The sequence below is a fragment of the Uranotaenia lowii genome, chromosome 1, assembly GCF_029784155.1.
Source record: "Uranotaenia lowii strain MFRU-FL chromosome 1, ASM2978415v1, whole genome shotgun sequence".
Lineage (NCBI taxonomy): Eukaryota > Metazoa > Arthropoda > Insecta > Diptera > Culicidae > Uranotaenia > Uranotaenia lowii.
This window is the reverse complement of record NC_073691.1, coordinates 116,251,099-116,269,983: the sequence shown is the minus strand read 5'-3', so window position 1 is coordinate 116,269,983 and position 18,885 is coordinate 116,251,099. Positions and strand designations below refer to the sequence as shown.

Here is an 18,885-nt window from a genome sequence, read left to right as displayed (position 1 = left end):
GAAATATCTTGAATTATTCTTATTAGAAAGTTATTTATTGTTTCCATAAGAATCTCTTATGAAAAGCAACAACCTCTCATTGCAGTAGGCGTTCATCTTCAGAATTCATTCGCGTCATAAGACAATCTCATGAATTTCATTAATTTTTCTTATGGCGCCACTTCATAAGAGAATCTTATGGCATACATAATAGTATTTTTCTGAGTGTGCGAATCAATTCGCACAACGAACGTCGTGGTGAAAATAAAAAGCGATCCAATTTACTGTGGTGAATGTGTTGTGTTCAGTTCGTTCACACGAAGCTTGTCAAAGTTCATTCGTTCGGGATTTTCAATTCGACCAATCAGCGTTCGACTGGTCACATTCGCATCGCCGATGCTACCATCGTAAAGGGAGCGGCGTCCATCCTTGCGTGTGAGGTTGTCGGACTGGTGCCATGGAAGGTCGTAGGGCTGAGACTACGAATGCGGTCGTCGGGCCAGAGCCAGAGGTTGTCAAACCGGAAGCCATGGAAGGTAGGCGGGCCGGTATCATAGAACGTCGTCAAGTCAGGAACCAGGTGGTGATCGTCGGGTCAGGAGCCACTGGAGGACTTACGAGCGGGGTACCACGGAAGGTCGTCAAGCCGGTGCCATGGAAGGTCGTCGGACCGGAATGCCGAGTGGAGGTCGTCGGGCTGGAACCTGTAACTTGACAGCTACTACACTCAGTGGGTGGGGAACATGGGAAAAGAAATTATGATGGAACTCAGGATCGTATGCAAGATTGCTTTCTTTTCAACCCGAGACACTTTCCTCCGGGGAACTCACAGAAGGGATATCCAAAAAGAACCAAGCTAGACAGGGACGTCAACCGGGTCAAAATCTTTAAGAAAATCAAGATAAATCGGAGCTAGCAAATCCCAACCTGGACCGTTCAAAAGTGAAGTTTGGAGGGACGGCTTTCAGCCAGTAACGTTACCGAGTAAATGGTGTAAGTGGATCAAAAGTTCTCCCATAAAGAACAGAAATCCTAATGTGTTTTACATTATTTGGGGGGTGTTTATTAACAAATTTGGTTCCCTCATGACGTCACATGGATATGTATACTTGCGGTTCTAATACTTTTGGCCTTCCGCTGAACTTTGTTGTGTTGTACGGCTCATGTTGATTGAGTACTTGGAGACCAGGGTTGGACGGCTGATCGTTACAGCACCGCCCAGGGTATCACAGGCTCTTTACCGGCGTCCCGGAAGAGCCCACGATCCTTTCCAAGATGTCACCGGCGAAGTTAGGGTTTTCGCCACGGGGGGACGTGCTTCTTGGTAGGCTCGATGGTCCGTCGGATTTTGGCTTTCCGACCGCTTCTTTTCTGCCCGCTTTGGTGTCAGCTGCTTCGTGCTGTTGAGCAAATTTGGTGGAAACACAAAAAAGGCCCTCTTGGACCTGCCAAATGGGTTATAGCATATATCTGTGACGTCTTTTAATTTACACGTGGTTTATAATCTATATTTTTGTTTGTTTCTTGTTTTACAATTTACCTTTTTAATGTTGTGTTCTGTCGACTTCGGTTTCACACTGAATGTGGTTTTTGTGTTTTTAACCACTTTTTTAATCTATTTATTATATACATTAAATAAGTTTTAAATATTTTTTAACAAACATCATAACTTCAACTAACCGTACTACTTTTAACAATTAGTTTATAAGATTTTAACTAGGCTTTTAATTGATATAAGCCACTGTAAGCCTTACTACGGTTTATTTGGCTACTTTTTATCTGTAAATATGAAAAAACATTATAACCATTTACACCACAATTTTCACAATTTGTACGAACTTTTAACGACGCGCACTTCCGTTCTCTGAAACGGTCACAGGCAGAAAGAACTATAGCCCCGCATGTGCAAAAATCTACGTTACATTTGACCGACACACATACGAAGGAGAATGTAATTTTTACGCGGGTGTGTTCGCTCTCCGGGTGATCACACTTCCCCGGCATGTACCCTGCCTAAACCCGACGCCCATGGATATCCCTCAGAGAAAAGTGCCTGCATTTAGGCGTTTAGGTAAGAGGAATTGGATCTACTGTGGTATTACTCTCAACGGAGTACAGGAGTGGTAGGAATTTGTGGCGAAGTCACAAATAGTTAGATTGTACCAAACGGTTACAAACCACTGGGAGGCGCAGGCCTCAGGAATGGTGTCGAGATGGAAGGGAAGCTTCAAGCCGCAGGAAGAGCGCCGAGACCAGAGCCATGGAAGGTCGTCGGGCCAGAGCCATTGGAGGTCATCGTACCAGATCTCGGGAAGGTCGTCGAACTGATGCCATGGAAGGTAATCGAGTTGCAACAGGGGCGAGAGCGTGTTCCGGTGCGTGCGTTGAAGAGAAGTAGCCCCATCTTCAAGAGAAGCCGCAGGAGGCAGTAAGCAGTTTAAAGATTTCGGATGTGTATGTTGAGGAGGAGTGTTGAGATTTGTCGAAGCAATCGATGGGACAAATAACAACATACACATAGTAAATAAACAAATATTATATGTGTTACGGACACACGATAGAGGAAGCTGTTGCCCTCTATTACCCCAGCGATGGTTGCTGTGGCAACTGTTGCTGATTTAATAATAATTAAGTATCGAAGCAGGCATTGAAAAGAAAAATCATAGTTTTAGGAATAACCAGAACAAAAAACACGTGTTCTAGAAAGCAGGAAAAAAAGGTTCTAGCTACCGTATTAAACAATATGTAACCATGGAAATGGTTTCTGTATTTAAGGTAGAGAAATTGGTAAAATAAAGTATTCCAGTTTCTACCACCAAGTAGGTAAGTCTCTCCTTTCCACTGCCCAAGTGCTGCACAACAGGGTTGATGTAGTGGTTTGAGTGGCGAGATTGGAAACGAATTGTGAACAATTCCCAAGAATGATCGATAAGTCACGACAGTAGCATAAGAAACATATTTTCTAAAAAAATATCGTTATGATTTTCAAATAATTTTCATGTTCTTAGAAATAACACAAAGATAATAGAAAGAAAAACTTTCAGTTTAAAAATTCACATATCAAAGCTTTTGAAAGTGTCGATGATAAACAAAGAAATCATCATGTCTTAAGCTTAAACACGAATACCATAATGCTGGTAAAGTGTCGAAAACTAAAACCTAAAAAAAATTATGTCTTTAAAGACAACAGTACTTTCAACTCAGGCTTTCCTACAGTAAAATATCAGTTAAATGATAATTCTTGAGCTATTTGTAAAGTATGATAATTCCGATTTTTCCTTTTCAAAGCTAAAAAAATTCATAACGACCTCATTCCTTAGGAAATTTTGATAAAATCTTAACTTAAAATTTTTTTGTTAAACTGTAGGAGTTATGATTTAATTGAATGATTAATGGCATTTCGGTGAACTATACATTCTAATAGGAAGAATATCAAATGAAAGTAATGAAAATTATAGACGGATAGATTAGATTAGGAAGCATTAGAGGTGTTGAAAATGAGCCAAGAGCGTGATTTGAGAAAACTTTTTGCCACACAAGACAATTTGTCCCGCACCGTATCATTGTCTAGTAGAAGAAGCAAAGTCGATAGGTTGACTTCAGCGATGCCACACATACCGATTTTCCGGTATTTATACCGATTTTGGAGCAAAATTTTGACCAAGAATCGGTATATACCGATTACCGATTTTTGGCAAAACATACCGATTTCATACCGATTTTTAAGATTTTAACTCAAACTACATTCCACTTCCACATTCCCACTTAATTCAAGCTATTCTCGTAAAGGTCCCGTAGAAAGGAGACAAAGTGCTATAGAAGTGCTATAGTAAGTTGATCTGTACAACTTTTAAAGTACCCTGCGAATATCTCCACGGCTCACTCTCATAATTCGTTCAGTTGTTCGCGCTGTTTTGTTCCAATGTTCTGTCAAATGATGCACTATTATAGTGCTCAATCTCAAAGCCAATGGACTCAGCTGAAGGCTGATATTTGACCTTCTGCGACTGCCAGCAGAAGGTAGAAGTTTCTAAAGACATTGACCATTGACAATGCTCTTGTCTCCTGAGATGCTAACTTTTCAAGGGAAAATATACACCGTTGGAATATAATCCTTGTTCAACTTGTCGCCAGATGTGGTATGTCAAGATTTGAAGTGCAATCAGATACACGGTTTGTCATATCATCGGTATAATCTTGAATCCTTATCCCTCTTGTTAGCCAAGTAAATGATATCACATGTACCTAACTGTAGAGATCGCCAGGCCACGCCAGGCAAAAAGGGTATTTTCAGTTTTAGAAAAACTATGTGTTATTAAATATTTTTCTTGGGAACACCTTTTTTTAGAACACGTTTCTCATGTATTTTCGCATAAAATTCTTAGGTTTTCATATGAATAATGCGTGACTTTTCAAAAAATAAAATTAATGTTCCATTGGCTAAAAAAATGAAGCAACAACTCTCTCAACTTTCTGCAATCATTTCTTTTTTTAATAGCCAGAACTCATATCTAATACTTAAGGCTTTGAAAGCTGAAATGGCCAGTTTGGCAAAAAAAAAAACCATCAACCAAACGAAGAACATCAACTTGTGCTCATATTTACCTCGAAAAGTGCTGTTAAAATTTCAAAACTGTCTTTTTATGTAAACTTGCGTTACCTAGAACCAAGTTACTAAAAAAAGGAATAATATATGCTAAAACACACTTAGTTAGCTAGTTTTAAACTAAAAATTAACATTCATAAGAGTTCTTAGACTTGCTTTTTATTGCAAGCTTCCATTTATATTAAAAATACGTTAGGAAGTTGAAAATGTAAGCATTTTTGAATATCCACCTAAAATACCGATTTTCATACCGATTTTTGGGATTTCCATACCGATAAAAGATTTTTTGGGTTCCAAAATACCGATAAAAATGTGGCATCACTGGTTGACTTTGCATTGATCCATACAATGATACTTGGATGGATCGAAGCACGTGTTTTTCGTACCCCAATCGGACAAAAGGAAATGTACGGCCGGCTCAAATGAAGTTTTCTATTGCGTTGCGAGTGCTGGTTCGATCAATAAGCTGTTTTCGGGTTTTCGTTGTTTCGATCCATCCAAGTATCATTGTATAGATCAATGCAAAGTCAACCTATCGACTTTGCTTCTTTTAGACAATGATACGGTGCGGGACAAATGGTTTTGTGCGGCAAGAAGTTTTCTCAAATCACGCTCTTGGCTCATTTTCAACACCTTTCATTCTTCTTTTTTTTTTTTTTTTGCAAGGATTTTCATCCGTTTGGATGATTCATCCCGACCTTTCATTCTTCCTAATCTATTCTTTTACCCACACTCCCAAAAATTTTTTTTTGCTAGGATTCAGAGGTGACCTCGGTCTTAAAGCGTAATTTTGAATCTTTCATCAATTTCTCTATTTTTCCTCGCTATCTATTGACTACTAGGACGTGGCCGGCACCGTTATTGATGTTCAAAGAGAGAGCATCAATTGTGTACATTAAGAACGAGCTTCTAATTCCAAGAATCATTCTCTTGACCCTTGTACAAAATTGGTGGCCTCGGTCATTTACGGAGTAGCAACCATTGGCGATGTGGAACTCGTTCTACTGAGCCACGCCTGAGATTATGGAATTCGAAATTATTAAATTCAGATTAAGAAAAGCAACGAAAATTTAAATATAGGATTTGAACTGAATTGTATAAATATCTTTGTGTATCAATATTCCGTACAATTTCTAAAACATACGAAAAGAGAATAGTTCCGAGTTCAATGATTTCATTTGATTTAATGAAAGATCACGCGAGATTTGTTCATTCCGAATGTTGACATAGGCTTGCACTGGTGCACCACTAAGTGCTGTCATCTTGTTTGGTTATTCGGACAATGTTGCACTGGTTTTGACATTGTGTCGCGCTGCCCACAGACGGAGGCACCCTGAAAATGTTGCCATTGTTGCGAGCGTGTGAGTGAGTGAGGTAGCAATACACTGAACGATGATTTTGTTGGTTTATTCCAGAGCCACGTCAACAATGAGCCAGTGCAATAAACAAATACGCTATAAATGATTAGAATAAAAGCAGGGGATACTAGAAGGTGTTTCTTTATCGAGACGTTTTTATTAGAAGAGATACGTTTCGAAAAGCATCGCGACGCGCGTCTCGATATCAAAACAGAATGAATGCTTTTTTACACAAAATTCTTAAACGATCTTGTAGGTCTGTTCTCTGTGTTAATATTTTAAGAATCTTTTTCCGAAGGAAATTCATACTCCGCCCACCTCACTGGCTCGTGTGCGTGTCTTTGTTCGTAGTCCGTTCAATGTTCGAGGCCTATACAGTTCATCGCTGGAGTACCGCTGAACACTTTTTATAACACCGTTATTATTGTTCGGAACTTCGGCTGACACTGCTGCTGTTGGAGATGGTTTTTCGGATGGTGCCATTTCAGAATTTACCTCTGCAATATCGACTGTAAGGATAGCTGAAAAGATGACGAAGAATTTATGTTTAAAGCCGATATATTTTTAAGTTTAATTAATATCGCTTATCTGTACTACCTTTCTTTAGAGTTATCGTTTTTGGTTTTGCCAAACCCACACGTTTGACTTTAGTCAAGCACGATTTCGATTCTTTGACTTTTGCTTTTTGTGACTTTGTTTCCGATGAGCTATCTTTGAAGTCGGTACCTGTACAAAACAAAATAAATTATATTACTTTAAATTGTATAGGTGATACCGTACCCTGGGTTCCCATGGGTCACGGGGGCGTTGTGCATGCTTGTAATAATGGTGGTTTATTCTGAATTTTAATAAAATTTTAGACACATCCTTATAGACACGTAGTAAAGTCCTTAGTCTTCAATTTCAAATTTTCAATAAGATTACCTTACTACTATTATCCGAATTTTGACCAAATGTTTTTACTTTATTTGCAAAATCACAGAAAAATTCGGAAGTAGGCTTTGCTGCGGTGATGACGGGTGTGTTTTTCTCAGCAGCAAAATTAAAAATAGAGAAAATTTTCGAAAATTAACGTTAAAAGTGAAGTGAATAGAATTCTGTGGACCTGAATTTTCCGTATTGGATAACGTACCTGAATTGAAATGGAATATGGCCGGAAGAGCTTTCCGGAGAAGCTTAATTCAAAATCATGGCAGATTCGGCAGCAGTTAATCGCTTACAAGTTTCCTCTGGATGTATCCCAGTCCCATTTGTCCATTTAATTAAGGTTAATTTCGAAAAAGTGTTAAATACTTTTGTACTACAACTATACAACTACATCACTTTTCCTTATTCATTAATCCTATCTGCCAAGTAGGATTTTCCAACAAAACGAATAACCTTTCCCTTTCCTGTCTGAAACAGCATCTTTATATGTAGGGTCATATGTAGGATTGGTCGATCTTGGATCGATCTTTGCGAGATCGATCTTTTGAACTCAATTTTCCCATTTTTTAGATCGATTCTTTAGCCTTGGAAAAATCGATTGAAACGGTTTATTTTCGATCCGATTTTTCGATCTTTTGAAGTCTTTTTTTTATATATATTTCGGAGATTTCGCGATTCAGTTTCGTGCGAAATGTTGATTCCTGAACCATCCCAAGAATACATTTTATTATTGATGCTTCCATGATAATGCAATGAAATTGTGGTGAGCCGCTTTATATGAAAAAAAAATATTGAGACCGACGTAATAGGTAGTGTTTTTTTTCTATACCCTTAAGTAAAATCAGAACTTATATTAAAAGCTCTAGTAATCGAAAGCTCAAGGTTATACTTCTTATCGAAACCATTGAGTCTCATCAAGGTTTCCGAAATCACATAATAATCTGTAATTTCACAGAATTTTTATCAAATTTTCGTCGCAGAATTTGTTTCACAGATCACAGAATATTAAATTTTTTTCACAGAATTAATTTTTTCGGAAACCTTGGCTTATAGTAGAAACTCGGTAGAAGGCTGATCAGCATTTAAATGAGACCTCAACAAAAAAGTATTTCTAGAAAAATTAAGCTTTCAATTTTATATTTATATTTGAATTAATTCATTCCTCATATTAATATTTTCATATTTTTCCTACTCTTAAAAAAATATACATGAAAAATTTGGGTACTTAAAGAATTGAACATGAGCCTTCCAGATGATAGCTGAACATGACCTGGGACTGAACTCATGGTATTTTCTGTTTTTAATATGCCATTTACACTCAACCAAAGTCATGAAATGTTAAACATCGTGATGTTGAATTTGAAAACATATTTTTATTGCTCACACATTTGATATTCAAATGTATGATCTCTCCTATCATTTTTCACTATTCACTTCAGCATACACAGAAAAAAAATTTGAATCCTTAACAACACTGAAATTGAAAAACCTTTAATATTACATGACGTTGAACGCAATTTATTGATGTAAATTTATAGATTGAAAAAAGTTGAAACCATAATAGCACTGAATTCGAATGACATGAATTTTACTTGACACGGAACGCGATTATTTGATGTAAATTTACATCACATATGATGTAAATAAAAAGAAGCATCACATATGACGGAATTTTCAGTGCGAATTAAATATTACACGTCTTAAATATTTACATGTCTTTCAAATTTTACACGTCTTTTGAAATTCATAGTCGTGTGATATTCAACTCGCTCTGAAAATTCCATAATATGTGTTACTTCTTTTTCGTTACATCATATGTGATGTAATTTTACAAATGTTTTTGGTCGCACACAATTCTTAACAACACTGAATAAGAAGTTTATTAAAATTACACGTCATGGAATGTGATAACGACATTGAATTTGTGTTTAATCAATATTACATATCCATGTCATGTAAAATTATAAACTGTCATGAACAGGACTATAGACAAAAGTAAACAAAGTGTCAAGCCAAGTTGTGCACCAAAGTATTTGTTTTAAGCAGTTTTCCCGCGAGTGAGGTTCCCGGAGATCTTCGTGAAGCAGGGATGCGGTTCCGTAAGCGGCTCCACGTTACTGAACTTAGGATCCGGGGAAGAAAATGAAAGGGTGAAGTGAATCCTAATAAAAAAAAAATGCGTGCTAATGCTTAACAAATTTTTGTCGCTAAATAAAATAAATTAAATAAGTTATAAAAAGGTTTAATTTTTATGAAGAGATGAGAAAATTTTATTATTGAATCATATAAACAAAAATAAAACAAAACAAATTCCAATTGGAAAGTTTCTCTTCCAATATTCAGTGAGATTATAATTTACATCATTTTTATTTTACACGTTGCAAAATTTTACATCTTTTCTATTTTACACGTTGCAAAATTTCACTGGCGTGTAATTTCCAACTAGCACTGAAAATTCCGTCATATATGATGCTTCTTTTTATTTACATCACATGTGATGTGATTTTACAGATTTTTTTCGTTGTGTGTAAAGCAGCCCTCAGGCAAAACCCCTCTTTAACAACAATTTCAAAGATCGATCTTGCAGAAATCGATCTTTGACTTCGATTTTTTAGGTGGATCGATCCTGAAACCCTTCAGCTGAATCGATCTTGGAAATCGATCTTTTCCAGGAGATCGAACAATCCTAGTCGTATGAGTTCTCTGCACCTGAAAAGTTCATTTAGCTGTTCAGACTTTCCCTATATGATTACATTGACTTGCCACGGTGTGCATTGTGGTACCACACTGATTGTCAATAACAACACTTGAAATGAGTATTGAATCCAGGTACTCATTCTGGCATCTTGTGTTGGGCTTGATTATTAATTGTACCTCGTGTATCAGCCAATGCAAGATGTGTGTAGTCACCCTATGCTATTTGCAAAATCAAAGAAAAATTTAAATTGCTTGATAATCTATTATATAAAATTCTCTTGTAACGGTGTTTGTAGTACTACTCCTCCGAAACTACACACTACGAAAAAAATCTGTAAAATCACATAACATGTGATGTAAATAAAAAGAAGCATCATATATGACGGAATTTTCAGTGCTAGTTGGAAATTACACGCCAGTGAAATTTTGCAACGTGTAAAATAAAAATGATGTAAAATTTTGCAACGTGTAAAATAAAAATGATGTAAATTATAATGTCACTGAATATTGGAAGAGAAACTTTCCAATTGGAATTTATTTTGTTTTATTTTTATGATATTATGATATGATTCAACAATGGAATTTTCTCATCTCTTCATAAAAATTAAACCTTTTTATAACTTATTTAATTTATTTTACTTAGCGACAAACATTTTTTAGCACACATTGTTTTTATTAGGATTCACTTCACCCTTTTACTTTCTTCCCCGGATTCACGTGGAGCCGCTTCCGGAACCGCATCCCTGCTTCACGAAGATCTCCGGGAACCTCACTCGCGGGAAAACTGCTTAAACTTTGGTGCACGACTTGACTTGACACTTTGTTTACATTTGTCTATGGTCCTGTTCTTGACAGTTCATAATTTTACATGACATTATCATGTTCAGTGTTTGTAATATTGATTAAACAAAAATTCAATGTCCTCATCACATTCCATGACGTGTAATTTTAAGAAATTTCTTATTCAGTGTTGTTAAGAATTGTGTATGACCAGAAACATTTGTAAAATTACATCACATATGATGTAACGAAAAAGAAGCAACACATATGATGGAATTTTCAGAGCGAGTTGAATATTACACGTCTATGAATTTCAACAGACGTGTAAAATTTGGAAGACATGTAAATATTTAAGACGTGTAATATTTAATTCGCACTGAAAATTCCGTCATTTGTGATGCTTCTTTTTATTTACATCATATGTAATGGAAATTTACATCAAATAATCGCATTCCGTGTCATGTAATATTCATGTCCTTCGAATTCAGTGCTATTATGGATTCAACTTTTTTCAATCTGTAAATTTACATCAACAAACCGCGTTCGACGTCATTTAATATTAAAGGTTTTTCAATTTCAGTGTTGTTAAGGATTCAGATTTTTTTTCTGTGTAGCCAAAGGATGCAAATAAAATTATTTTTATAATATTCTGTAGCCATGCGAATCGGTTTATATCGAATAAAAATATCAAAAAGTCGCATCAATTGTCCGTAATAACTAAATTTGTATTTTTTTGAATCAAATAAAAGTCATGGCTTCCATTTTTTCGAGGTTGTTTTTTCCTTTGGGCGGTTTGTTTTTCGTCTCCAAGGTCGAGGCGTCGCGAGCAGACATCGTTAGAAGATAGTAACCATGGCATAGCATACTGATCAGTGAGAATATTTTGGCGCGTATTTCTCAACCAAGCATATTTTCAATGCAAGTGGTGGCGATATGAAGCCTTGATGTGATTTTTTTGTTCTTGATTCCTAGCTCATTTCTACAGCACATGGTTATGAATGACGCCTTAGGCTATGATCATTTAGTATCCGGGCAGTTACAAACGTGTGTATTTTAAAAACTATTCATTTGATCGAAAAACTTTCTATGGAGGAAATGAAGGTGTTAATATGACATTTAAACTAAAAATATATAAAAAAAAATTATCAATGATTTCAAGAAAAACTCCAACTTTTTCATAAAATCTCTTTTTTATCTTTGCACACTTTTTTCAGTCATGTTTTGATTTATTTTTTTTACCACAGAACCAAAACCTTTGCAAAATCATGATATTTTACACAAACTCACCTGGAAAAAGCAATTGGAATCTGGTTGGAACCTTTTCATGAGTTGGTATCTCGAAGAAATTGATCTCTTAAATCCGGTTTTAACATAATTTTTTTGTCCATCAGAACACATCTGTCATATTGCATAAAAACCGGATGCACAGATTGCGATCTTTGGATCTGATCATTATAAGTTATTAACTTGGTGTCTACTAGTCAGGCAACCCTTTTTGCCTCTGCCGGAAATGGATTTTTTGCATTATTAAGGGAGTCTTCATTCAGTTATCCCAAATAACCATAAACTTTTTACCATATTTAAGATCAAGAGTTGCACTCCGATGGTTGGTTTGAACTTCGTGTGGATACTAGAGTGGCTCCTTATACTTAATAACCATTTGGTATGAAAAAAAAAATCAGAAAAAACAATAGTTCATGAGCTTTCGAGTCAACAATGAAGAATTTTCGGGGCACAAAATGCGCAAAAGGAGCAAATTTGTGCAAAATTATTTTTATCATGTCTTTTTGCATAGTAAATATCTCATACACACATAAACTTAAAAATCTATCAAAAATAGGCAAGGTAGTCCTTTTCATAACCAACACAACGCTACTAAAGTTTTGCATATCCCAGCTCTATTAGCGCTGCTATCACCAAAATAAAGTGCCCGGATACTAAATGATCATAGCCTTAGATATGACTCAGGTTGACATTTTGTTGATCGAATAAAACATATCAGCAGCAACATGTGAAAAGGGTATAAAAGACAAAGTAAACAAACCCGGTTTTCAGTGGATTCAAATAGCCCAATATAAGCTCTACTTAACACAAAAACCGTTTTCAGTTTTCCAGTTTTCATAAGATTTATATAGTAGTTTGAGTAAAGGATCTATAAAATTTAGAGTCATAAAATGACATTATCCTCACACAGATTGTTTTATACACCCTTTACTCCACAACAAAGCAAACGGTCTAGATGCAAAACATTAAAAGGGGAAGAATGTGGTAAGCTATTCACTCACTCCCATTGCGAGAACCATAAGCCTTTGTCAAAAAATAGGGGAAATTTTATCTCCATCTCACTCACACATATGAGACATACAGTACAAAGCGAAGGGTGTATAAAACATTTAGACGAATTTCTTACTCCAGCTAGGGTCTATAAACAATTGCGAGCTATTTTTACATGATAAAACCGTCGTATCGATGAAAACTTATTTAGAATGATCCAACGCACCGTTTTGACCACAAAGACTTGGGAGATTCCTCGTGAATTTTAATTAGCGATTTAAAAAAGATTGCAAAATTTTCAAACTCGTTTTTCTCGAAACGTCATAAATGAACATAGACCCTTTTCTCGTGTTGGTGCTGATATAATATTCGTTTTGCCAAAATCTAAAATTGAAAAGTCAGGCATCCATTTTTAGAGATTTTCTTTTCTCCTAGGGGTTTGTTTATCGTCTCCATGGGCGAGGCGTCGCTAGCAAACGTCGTTGCAAGATAATAGTAACCAAAGCATACTGTTCATTGATCGCTGGAAATTTAAAAATTGGGCGCCTTTTTCTCAACCAAGTACCTATATTTCTTATGCACGTGGGGGCGATATGCAACCTAGATGTGTTTTTTCTTGCTTATTTGTACACAGCACATGGTAATAAATGACGCCTAGATGTGACACGGATTGATATTTTATCGATCGAATCAAAACCATATAAACGATTTCAAATAATAAAACCATTTTTAATTCGTGTTAATTTAAGTAGTTAATTGTTGTTAAAAAAATATAAAATTTTGTAAAGATAAATATGAAATAATGTTATGTAATGTTATGATACTTTGCGGACGTTTGAAAATAAGAAATTGGGAAGCTTTACAATCAATTTCGTATAATCCAATACGCCTAGAATGCTAGACACATTAACTAGACAAGAGCCTATTCTATTCTATTTTGAATATTTATTGTTAGCACAACTGGCAACCTTGGTACGGGATCGGACAAACGTCAACGCGTTGGCGCCGAAAAGGAATTGTCATTGTGAGAAAATTGATCGAAACTGCGACACGTTTTTTCTTGACCTGGCAGTTAGTTAGTTTTTAGTGAATAGTTTTAGAGAAAACAGTATGTATTCATTTTTATAGTTATTCCGATTATCTTCTAATGTATTTTTATAGTAGGTGGAATCTATTTGGCTAGTTGCGCGTGATTTGAGTGCTCGCGGGTTTGTGAGTCGGAAGAGGTTAGAAATAGAAATTGATAGAAATTCCTTACTGCGCAATTTGCCACTAAAATATTGTATTTCCTTTGATAGTTTGAGTGACCGTTCGGTTGTTCCGGTTAGGTGTACCGGGTTGAGCTCAATTAGAGCGGTAGGAAAGAAAAAGCGTAAGTAAGCAAGAATACTTGTTCTGTACCCGATGATAAATATGATTTTCGTCCATTAGCTTCAAATAGCCGGTGATATCCGACGGTTTAGAGTTGCCAGAGCTAGAGCTTAGGGTAAACGGCGAAACTTATTTGTAAGTTCATAAAAGATTGTTTACATTCATCATTTAATAATAAAATTTATTTACAGTCGAGTTCGTTCGCATACAACGTACTACGGAACAGTTTTTATTTCCCACAAATCTCGAAAATAAAGCTGCAACGAGCAACCTAAACCTGGAATCGATGATGGAAGGCCCTACCGGAGAGCTGTTCAACTGCGTGACATGTCGCCGCCCGGATTCAGCGCAGAGCATGGTCGCTTGTGACGAGTGTTCGCAATGGCAACATTATGGATGCGCCGGTGTTACGGCTACCATAGCCGATCGAAGCTGGCTCTGCTGCAGATGCGTAGCTAGTCACAACGCAGTTAATTCGACTCAAACCGGCAACGTAAACTCGCCCGAAGCACGCACAACATTTGCTTCTGCTCGCGCGGCCGATCGTGATGATAATACCACCGGTCCAATAAGTGGGAGACAGGACGATCCAAATTTCGGAAGACTTCAATCCTCGTCTCATTCGAATGCCGGATCAGTCGTCTCAGTCAATGCTATTGCTCATCTTCGTTTGAGGCACCTAAAAGAGCAAAAGGATTTGGAGGATCAAAAAGCGGAACGGGATCGCGAGTTTCTTGCTAGAAAGCAGCAGCTAGAAGCAGAAATAGCTCTGGAAGAGCTCAATGAAGGATGTGATCGTAGCGTAGGAGGAAAGAGTCATCGAAGTATCGCCGGTTGGGTGGAACAACAATGCGGATTCGTGCATACTTCTACCCCAGTCCAGCAGAAACCCGAGACAGTGGCTCCAAGTGCGAACCCACATCCCGCCATCCAACAGCGAGAGGAGCGGCAAAGAATGCAAGCAGTAATTCAATCAGGTCAACAGATTCAAACAAGCACTGCGCCAAAACAAGCAGAGATTCCAGTAAGAAATCCTCCCCCAGCTATAGCACCAGGCCCAAGGAGCAATTATCTTGATTCGAATCCATGTTTTCCGCCAGTGGCTCAGAATCCAGTTCCACCTGTACCAGTGAATCCGCTAACTTTGCAACCGCCGAGCTCGTCGCAGTTCCCTGGATTTCCAGTGATATTCCTGACATGCCGTCATCTGGTGCTGATTATCAGTTTGCGCACCCTCAGGGAGGAGTCTTTATCAACAACCCAGTCAGGCATCCGAACTTTGGTTTGAATGTACAGCCGTATGCTTGGCAAGCATCCGAGCAGCACCCGCCTACAGTTCCACCAACAGTGTCAGCAGATTTGGGTAAAGGATTTCCTCATGCTACAGGTCGCATGATTACGCCACAGCAACTGGCGGCGCGTCAAGTTGTCTCTAGAGACCTCCCCACGTTTTCCGGGGACCCACTCGAGTGGCCCATGTTCTTGAGTGCATTTGAATCGACAACGGCCATGTGTGGCATACAACCCGACGAGAACCTCGCTAGGCTACAGAAGAGTCTTGTTGGTAGCGCTCGCGAAAAGGTTCAGAATATTCTAACGCTGCCGAATGCAATCCCGGAAATTATCGACATCCTACGAGCCGAGTGTGGAAGGCCAGACCAAATTGTATACTGTCTGCTATCCAAGATCCGGAAAACCGCTCAGCCGTCTGTGGCGAAATTGGAGACGCTTGTGACGTTCGGCAGAGAGGTACGCAACATGGTGACGTACATGCAGTCAGCGAAACTAAACACCCATTTGGACAATCCACTCTTGCTGGCAGAGCTGGTCGCTAAGCTTCCACCCGACTTGCAGCTACAATGGGGTATGAACTTAGCAGCTCTTCCGGAACCATCGCTTGGTGATTTCTGTGCGTTTGTGTCGGCTTATCGAACAGCGGCATGCAAGGTGAAATTGACTTCGGATGTTGGTCTGAATGAAAACGCCACAAAAGGTGTTGTGAGAAAGGAGAAGCCAGTTTATATGAACGCACATTCCGCCTCCGTGTCCTCAGCGCCTGGACCACCGGCTTCGAAAGTTAATCCGGAGCTAAAGCCGTGCCTGATGTGCAAAAGTACAACGCACAGAGTCCGAACTTGTAAGCAGTTCGAAACGTTGCCGCTCGAAGAGAAGCTGAGGTTCATCAGTGAAACGGGAATGTGTAGGCGTTGTCTGGCGCCGCATGGAAGGTGGCCTTGCCGAAATAAGCAGCCTTGCGGGATCAATGGATGCCCTGAGCCCCACCATAAACTGTTACATCCAGGAAGTTGTTCGACTCTCAAGAGCCAAGGATCGCAATCTTCTGTATCGGTAACCGCTCATCATCAACACCAGCAAGGCACCACATTCTTCAAAATACTTCCGGTGACTCTTCACGCGAACGGGAAGTCGGTGTCCACATTTGCTTTTCTGGACGACGGATCCGACCTGACGCTGGTCGAAGACGAACTTATCGACGAACTGGGCTTGGTGGGCGAAAGAATTCCGCTTTGCTTGCAGTGGACTAGTAACGTCACGAGAAGTGAGAGTAACTCTCGTAAGGTCGAGATAGGTATCTCAGGTGCTTCGAACAATCGCATCCATCAGCTGGCGAACGTAAGAACCGTTGAGAGCTTGGAATTACCGAAGCAGAGCCTGGATTATGAGAGTCTCTCGAAGCAATTCCCCCATCTGTGTGGACTTCCCATCAGCAGCTACCGGACGGCCGTGCCACGAATTCTTATCGGTGTCGATAATGCCCAGCTCAACTTAGCTTTGAAGAAGAGGGAAAGATCCGGAGGAGAACCTATTGCTGCTAAATTTCGCCTCGGATGGGCAATATTCGGTGGAAGACGAGCACCTGAGACGATAGGTAGTGCTTTCGTTCATGTCTGCGAGAGCTCCAATAGCCGCGAGCTCCATGAACCGGTCCAGCAGTATCTTGAATTCGAAAACCTGGCGATATCCGGATTGAATCCACCCGAATCCGATGAAGATCGACGGGCCAGAAGATTGCTCGAAAAGACGACAGTTCGTATACCATCCGGAAAGTTCCAAACTGGATTGCTTTGGAAAAGCGATGAGCCGGTTTTTCCGAACTTTACCAAGGCAGTACGTCGACACAGTTGTTTTGAAAGGCGCTTGCTGAAAGATCCCGAACTGAAAACTAATATTGACAAACAAATCAACGATTATCTACACAAGGGGTACGTTCACAAAGCAACGTCAGACGAGCTCCGCAACAGTGACGATGGAAACATGATGGCTCTAGATATGGTGATCTCAGATGCCAAATCGCCATTCCGCCATATTGAAAAAAGTTTTGACAGCCGGCTGTAGTGTTTACGAAAAAAGGGGTCAAGGGATGCCAGGTGTTAGTGATAAAAAATCAGATGGGAAAAAAGTGTGTATATGTGCAGAAGCCAATCCTAAACGAAAGTTAAAAAGATTTAAAACCGTACTGGGGTTTAGTTTATTTTATTATATTTAAATTGAGTTTTCGGAAAAAAGCAATGATATGAGTATATTCAATGAATTAATTTGTATTCTAAACACTTTTTTTCAATAAAATTACAATACAGTTCGGTCTATCCGTATGTTCCGAAAAAGAAAAACTTTTCTTGACCGTTATGATAGAAAGGATCTTAAAGGGTGGAACAAACAACTAAAACCCTTAACCGGATGTTGGATAAGGAGCATATATTCTTTTTACCTTATCCAAAGAGCTATTTTGTTTCCCTTTAATCGAAAAGTGTTGGATGAAAATAAACATAAATCGGTTCTGCTAAAGGAATGCTCTAAATTCTGCTATTGATCATTTTCATGTAAATGATAAACGATTTTATGATTCAAAATGCTACCCATCAGATCCGGATTACTCGATTGGATCTTCTGGATCAGCGATGGCAACAGACGGGGGTCCTCCTGAAGCAGCTTTTTCATCTCGATGAAGATCGGATGTTCCTGCAGGAGGGCGCTTCTCGGACGATGGAATGTAACGCCTCGCCATGTTACCATCCGATTCGATGACTTTCTGCTGCTTCTATATAGCTCTTGAAAGAAAAAAGTGTTGAATAAGCATAAATTTGTCATAAGTAATGCAAAATTAATGTTACTAACCGCTACCGACAAAGCTGGCACCGTCGTTTATAGGTCCAACTTCTTCCAGCTTTGCTTACCAGCCCGGAGCTCAGCCGGAAGATTTTGTTTCGATTCTATGAATTATATTTGCAAAAATCAAGGCGAAATCTTTGTCTAAGCAATATCTTGATGATTGGCAAAACTTCGTGTTTTACAAAAAATCAGAGCACCTGGCATCACAGCCAGCCAGCAGCCAGCCGAACAGCCAGCTGTCGAATTTCGGCTCCTCCTCCGCCTCCAACCCTCGTCTACTTTTTGCCAAAGAGAGACCACCATATCTAGAGCCATCATGGATGGAAAGATTTGGCAGCTGCCAATCAGCGCAGTGCGACATCTGAGCAAGTTAACAAAAGTGCGTGTATTCTGGGATGCTGCGGCTACGTATGGAGGAATCTTTCTGAGCTCCCAGCTTTTGAAAGGTGCGGATTTGGTGAAGCCGCTTCTATCTGTCATCTGCCAATTCCGACAGAAACAGTATGCCATCGCTGGGGACATAAGGCAGATGTTCCAGTTGATTATTCGTCCGGCAGATAGAAACGCACAACGATATTTGTATCAGGAGAATTCAGAAGCTGCGCTCGATGTGAACATGGACGTCGCAACGTTCGGGGCAGCGTGCTCCCCGTGTTCAGCACAGTTTGCTAAGAATGGAAATGCCCAGGAACATAAAGATCGTTATCCGGAAGCTGCTGAAGCAATTGTTGACAACACATATGTTGACGATTTCCTTGCGAG

The 18,885-nt window shown here is 38.9% G+C and overlaps 1 protein-coding gene and 1 long non-coding RNA gene across 2 annotated transcripts in view; one reads left to right on the top strand and one right to left on the bottom strand.

The window, feature by feature from the left end:
- Positions 1-6,068: 6,068 nt before the first annotated feature.
- Positions 6,069-18,885, bottom strand: part of LOC129739250 (biorientation of chromosomes in cell division protein 1-like 1) — a 60,986-nt gene continuing 48,169 nt past the window's right edge. Inside the window, exons 4-5 of the mRNA XM_055730678.1 lie at positions 6,541-6,669; positions 6,069-6,464 (exon numbers count right to left, since the gene is read on the bottom strand). Of these exons, the coding sequence (XP_055586653.1) occupies positions 6,247-6,464; positions 6,541-6,669 (347 nt within the window). The 3' untranslated portion in view covers positions 6,069-6,246. The remainder of the gene's footprint in view (positions 6,465-6,540; positions 6,670-18,885) is intronic.
- On the top strand, positions 13,552-14,131 carry LOC129739254 (uncharacterized). The gene is made up of 4 exons (XR_008735778.1): positions 13,552-13,729; positions 13,783-13,847; positions 13,920-13,993; positions 14,053-14,131. It is a non-coding gene; the product is annotated as an uncharacterized LOC129739254 (long non-coding RNA).